This window comes from Crinia signifera, chromosome 6 (genome assembly GCF_055691185.1).
Source record: "Crinia signifera chromosome 6, ASM5569118v1, whole genome shotgun sequence".
Classification (NCBI taxonomy): domain Eukaryota; kingdom Metazoa; phylum Chordata; class Amphibia; order Anura; family Myobatrachidae; genus Crinia; species Crinia signifera.
In genome coordinates, this window is record NC_139222.1 from 167,501,329 (window position 1) to 167,507,308 (window position 5,980).

At 40.9% G+C, this 5,980-nt stretch overlaps 1 protein-coding gene across 2 annotated transcripts; it reads right to left on the reverse strand.

The window, feature by feature from the left end:
- Nucleotides 1-1,855: 1,855 nt before the first annotated feature.
- Nucleotides 1,856-5,747, reverse strand: LOC146007138 (avidin-related protein 4/5-like). Of its 2 annotated transcripts, none has more exons than XM_083145513.1 (4): nucleotides 5,632-5,747; nucleotides 3,560-3,773; nucleotides 3,316-3,433; nucleotides 1,856-1,939 (listed from the first exon to the last, which is right to left on the reverse strand). In XM_083145513.1, exons 1-4 carry the CDS (start codon nucleotides 5,689-5,691, stop codon nucleotides 1,885-1,887), a joined length of 447 nt encoding a protein of 148 aa, XP_083001639.1. In that variant the 5' UTR covers nucleotides 5,692-5,747; the 3' UTR covers nucleotides 1,856-1,884. The 2 variants fall into 2 exon arrangements, with proteins under 2 accessions (XP_083001639.1, XP_083001640.1); XM_083145514.1 differs by having other exon boundaries at nucleotides 3,560-3,770; nucleotides 5,632-5,738.
- Nucleotides 5,748-5,980: the final 233 nt, after the last annotated feature.

Below are 5,980 nucleotides of genomic sequence, written 5' to 3' on the forward strand. Positions count from 1 at the left end.
TCTTGAAAGCTTTATGTGTTTCCCGAACGGAACTTACCTTTAGTACCTCCTATTGTGTACTATCACGGACACATTTTATGGATTTTTATAATGTCCACACTGGTTCCCATGGTCTTACTAGAATTTGTATTATTTTGTCATGTTGGAAGTTTCGGTTTCTTAATAAAATCTATTTAAAAAAAAAAAAAAAAAAAGTTACAATGCTGAATTAAGTAATACATTAAAAAAAAAAGTAATTCATCAATGGCATGTTCATTGGCAGACGGTCTCTCTTTTAGGGAAGTATTCAGGTGGAAATATCGGCCATCAGGACTCCCCTCATGCGGATTTTACTTTATTTAAAGTCAAATCTGCATTGTCAAATTTTTGGCCATCGGCAGCCTTTTTCCAATGATCCACAGAATTTCAGCAAATCTTAGACAAGACAGAACTAGGTGGTGTTTTGCTAATGAGTGTTTTGACAGCCCAACAGAAGAGTAACCAAAACTGCATGATGAGCCCTTTAAATGCTCTCCAGTACTCTTGGCTTCTCTATGACACTGCCTGCATTGGTATAATTTATATACATGTAGGGAGACATCCCACAAAGCAATGTCCCAATAGAGAGATAGATATAGAAATTAATATATATATATATATATATATATATATATATTAGTTTTATTGGCATTTTAACTTTGGATAAATCTCTCATTAAGTCTTCGTCCTGGGCTCCATTTATTCAGCATCCATTTCAACTAGCCTTTTGTATATTGGATCTACTAAAAAAAAAAAAAATATATTATATAGCCTATCTATCTCTTGGAACCTGTGCACATTCTACGCCAGTGAATCCATCAGAATCTGAAAAAAAAAAAAAAAAACATTTACTAGTATACCATGCTCAGGCAGTGGCATATTAAGATTTCCCACAAAAGAAAGGTGAGTAGTGCAGATAATTCAGCGTAACAAAACGACAAGACTTGCAAAACAGTAGTCATGAATTAGTTAGGGGCTTTTTGTCCTGTAAATGGCCAGAGTCATCTCGGATTCCTTCACTAATTAACCAAGTCAGCGTGAGGGCTCAGTAACCCTTTACAACTAATTCCCCAGAGGTCAAGTTGAACAAGAGTTCTCAACTTCTTTCAAGGATAAGATTACAAGAGAAATATCTTACACTCACATATCATGTTTATATAACCATACATGTTCCATACTAACATATTACACTCAGAAGTGTATTCTATTTAATCAAAGGGTGTGTTAATTTTGTTTAAGCCAGACAACTGTGTCAAAGTATACCACCTGGCTAGTCCTATGCAGTACCTCAAAATACATGACAGTTATCTGCTTCCTACAATACCATAGGGATCACAGATTTTAAATATAAACTATGTTTATTTGTAGGCTGTTCATTTGTGATGGAACCATGAACTTGGCAAATGTCTCGATTGCCACAACATCTGGAATCCACCACTGGCTCAAAAAGTTGAGACCTCTTCCAGGCATAGCAATCAGGGAACAGTAAATACATACCAATTGGAATATTGATAATCACATATTGGATCTAGTATTATTGCAGCTGGTGCATGCCCACCATGCAGCTCAGTGAAGTGGCCCACACCATTACAGTGGCTGCCTCATCACCACTGCCCATCTACCCCCACTCTGAGCGTTGCTAGTCCCGTAGTAATGTTTATATAGAAGCTGAGCCTGAACTGCTGTCAGGGTGCAGTCCATCTGGAACCAAGATGAGCATATGTCACAACCTAATAACTGTGCACCGCATTAAAACCCAAGGCAGAACTGCTCTCTATGTACTGCAAACAGGACAGCCAGGTTTGTATCACCACAATCCCAAAATAAAAGACACACAATTGTTTAATTCAGTATTTTTATTAAGTTTTACATAAGATTATGTTCATGGCTTTTCTTTGGGTAGAAGAGGTCTTCACCGATCCTGAAACAAGTCAAATGGTCTTATTTAAAAGGAATAGCTGCCAATTAATGTTCATAGCACAAGCAAGTCTTTCCAACATAAACATTCAATTTATCAGACAAGCACTTAAAGTGGGTTGGTTAATAGTACTGGCATTAAGCACTGCCAGTAACAGTTTCCCTTTTCCAAGGTGATCGATGGCAATACTGGAGTTAAGAAAAAAAAAAAAAAAATAATAATAATATTACACAAAAAGGTCAGCAAGTGCTTTGCATCACACCAAGCAAAAAAGGCATTAAGAAAAAGAGTGTTTTGTCGGTAGTATCCCTACAGCCCATTTCACTAGTTACAGGAGCACAATGGTGGAAAACAGGTGTCAACGTCCCTTACAGTGGTTATTTATTTTTTAGGGGTCTTTTTTTGGCCACTCTTTAGAATGTTGGAATCATTAAAGATTGCAAAATTTGTGAACACACTATTGCAAGCGAAGCATGTGATCTGCACTACTATACTGCAGCAGCTATGGATAGCTTAAGTGACAAGCTAAGGTACACATTCATTGCATCATACCTAGGGTGGGGACAAAGACTTGCCAGTAATAAAAAAAAAAAAAAAAAAAAGTGTAATAGGTCTGTGTACTGTTGTTTATTAAATGGAGACTTTATTTTTAGAGTAACTCTGAATATTATACCCCTTTCACCGCACTTGTTAATTGGTATATTGCAATTCCTCCCCACCCCCCCACCCCATTTCAACACGTTTAAGGCTGCAGTGGGAAAGCACCAGAGTTGATTTTTACCAGTTAAAGATAACCAGTATTTGAAAACGTTTAAAAAAGCAGAGCTGTTTTTTTATGCAGTGAGAATGGCTCTGAAACGGTATTTAGTAAAGTTAACAGACTAGTGATAGGCTGGCCCCTGCGTTCTAACTGGAAACGTGTTCAGGGGATTTAACGGGTTGACTGAGATGTGAATGGTATTTAAACTGTAATCTACTGCAATGTGAAGGCTCAGACATGTTTTAAATACTGTTTAGGCAGTGTGAAAGTGGTATAAGAGTGTAAATTGATGAGGAATGAAAGTCGCATTTTTACTCTTTCCATCATTTGCCTGCGCAGGCATAAAATTTTTTTTTTTTTTTTTTTTAAAGTGTATCCTTGTTAGCTGTGGCCATTCCTAGGACTCAATGTTTGCTGGCATCTACATTGTGCACTTCCTATTGTAGCATAGTGGTGCACTTCCTATTGTAGCATAGTGATAAGGCAATATTTAAGATCACAATGCAAGGATTTAGGAATAAAGTAGATTATCTGCCAAGAATGCCCAATAGAGCATAGGATACATTGCTGCTGGTCAGTACACCAATAGGAGGAGACTAGTACTGTATAATCCCTTTACCTAGTGGCTTTCCAGTTATCTTCTTCTACTGGAACCTCGGATCTCAGCAGCCACATAGTTCTCAGGACAGGGCACCGCAGTGTCTGGAAACATTGACCAACCCAAGAAGTAACAGAACCTGTAATAAGTAGACTACATTTACCACAGGTGTATATTCTGCAGCTACAAAATAAGGTTTTGGTCAAACATTTATAAGGATTTCAGGGGGTTCATTTGGACTATAGCCAAATTATGAAGACCTTACCTTCACTCCATCTCACAGACATTGTGAAGGTAGTGCGATTCCCTCGTCCTAGAACCCCAACCAACTGTCCAGTCATCTTGACACCTGCATCTCCATGGGAGACTTCTACAGAAGTGTGAAGAAAGCCAGTGAGTTGGAGACCTTCTGCATTAAGAGAGAGAATGGATCCAAGGGTATTCACCCACACACCAGTCAAATTACAGTGCGCCCCCTGCTGGTATAAAAAGACATTATCAATCCTTCAGTCAAATTTATACCCCACATATTGCACACAGTTAACAGAACTTGGGCCAGATTACCTAAGCATCAAAAGTGATAAACAACCAGCCAATCAGCTCCTACCTGCCATGCCACAGGCTGAGTTTGAAAAATTTCAGACAGGAGCTGATTGGCTTGCTGTTTATCATTTTTGAAGCTTAGAGAATCTGGCCCCTTAAGTGTTGTGTATGGTTCCTGTTATATCTACAGTGTCTAGATCAGGGATGGCCAACCGGTCAGAGGTAAAGAGCTGAAAAATATCGGTAGTCAAGCCAAAGAGCCGACATCATGCGCGCACCAAAAAAGGATTGTGGCCTATCTTGACCCCTTGGGTGGGTGTGATACAAATATGCCTCCAATAGGGCAGTGCCAGATACACATACGCCCCTCCCCCTCCACAGTGCCAAAAAGCTGCTATGCCCCCCGACAGTGCAAAATTCCCACCAGCAGCACTCACCATTGTTTAACCCCCTCGCCGCCTGGCACACGCAGTGTGGTATCTCTGCGGGGGAAGCTGACACTGCGCGTTGCTGGCAGGGAAGTCACGCTTCCCCTTCTCTCTGGTTCACTCCAGGTCTGCTTCCTGCTGCTCGGGTTCTGCAGAGAGCCTCAGTATCCCCCCAGGCGACACTCTTACAACAAGGAGAGTTCAGCGGCCTCTCTGCGTGCAGACAGTCCAGTCTCCTTCCCCCTCACTTCCCTGTGACTGGGCCATCCACCAATCAAAGCTCGCGGGCCTGCTCCTGATTGCCTTCCGGCCCGCAAGCTCTAGTTGGCGGACAGCCCAGTCACAAGGACGCATAGTACAAGGTAGGAGAGATGCGCAATGCGCGCTCTCCTCCCCTCAGAAGAAATATGGATTCGGCAATGGGAGCAGGAGCCGCACATTACAAGGGGGCGAGCCGCGGGTTGGCCACCCCTGGTCTAGATAGACAGTCAATAGTTCAACATGCAATAGGTTGTCAGGGTTAATTGTATTCAACCGCAGAGGGAGAATATAATAGTGTGCCAACCATAGAAATACATAGAGCCTGAAGTATAGTGAGAGCATGTTTTACACTAAATGTCAGACTTCATGTCAACATGTTACCTAGACACTATTTGAGTAATAATCCACACTCCTTGTACATTGGAAGTCTTTGGAATTACAGACTAAAATAGCTTTGCATCCAATTCACATTCTAGAAAGGCCTCTAGATTGCACAGAATATTGTGTGCAAGGCCTCCAAATCTAAACAGCTTGTAGTGCCACTACCCCCTTCAAACATAATGTGAAGTGTGCATGCTCATTGGGTCCAATGTATTATTAATTACAGTGGAGTCAACTAGTCGCTGGCTGCGCCATCGCAGCAGTGCACAGTCTATACAGCCACTGCGGCACAGAGTTTCTAAGCCTGGTTATAGGCTACGGCCCAGGTATACCCATCTCTAGGGAAAAAAAGTTGCAGAGTGTCACTAATAAGGGGTAGATGTATGAAGCAGTGATAAGTGAGCCAGAGGAGGTGTCCCATGGCAATCAATCAGCACTGAAGTAACATCAATCATTTGCATAATATAAACTTACATAGAGCAGCTGATAAGTTGGGTTAAAAGTACCCTGATATACAATAACACAGTCCAAGCACGCAGGGAGTATGTTTACCAGCAATATGCAGACCACAGGTAAGCATTTTCCCCATTACCTGCACAGATATGACAAAACCAAATCATATCCCAGAACAACCTTTTTCTAAACCAAAGTTCACTAGGGATGGGGCCAGGTACATTTTTGACTATGTATAAAAATAGTGGCTCATAGATATAAGCACACTTACCACAGCATTGCAGTGACTGCTCAGCACAAACAGAACCACAAGTGCTCCTACCAGAGACATTCTGAACTTAGTTGTAGCTCTCCCCTTCAGCAGGAGACCTAGTAGCTTATAAATCATGCAGGGGTGCAGCTGTCTGAGTTTAGGTAATTAATTCTTTAATTGAACAATTGGTAGTTTTGAAAAAGGTAAGTGTACAGACACAAATCCCTTTGTACCAGTTCATAAAGATTCAGTTTTTTTATAGGGAATGCATTTATATTCCTCAGCTATGAAGAAGGAAATGGGGTCCATTTTGTATAGGTGAATACAAAAACACAAAATAAATAAAATAAATGATGAATTGCTGCAT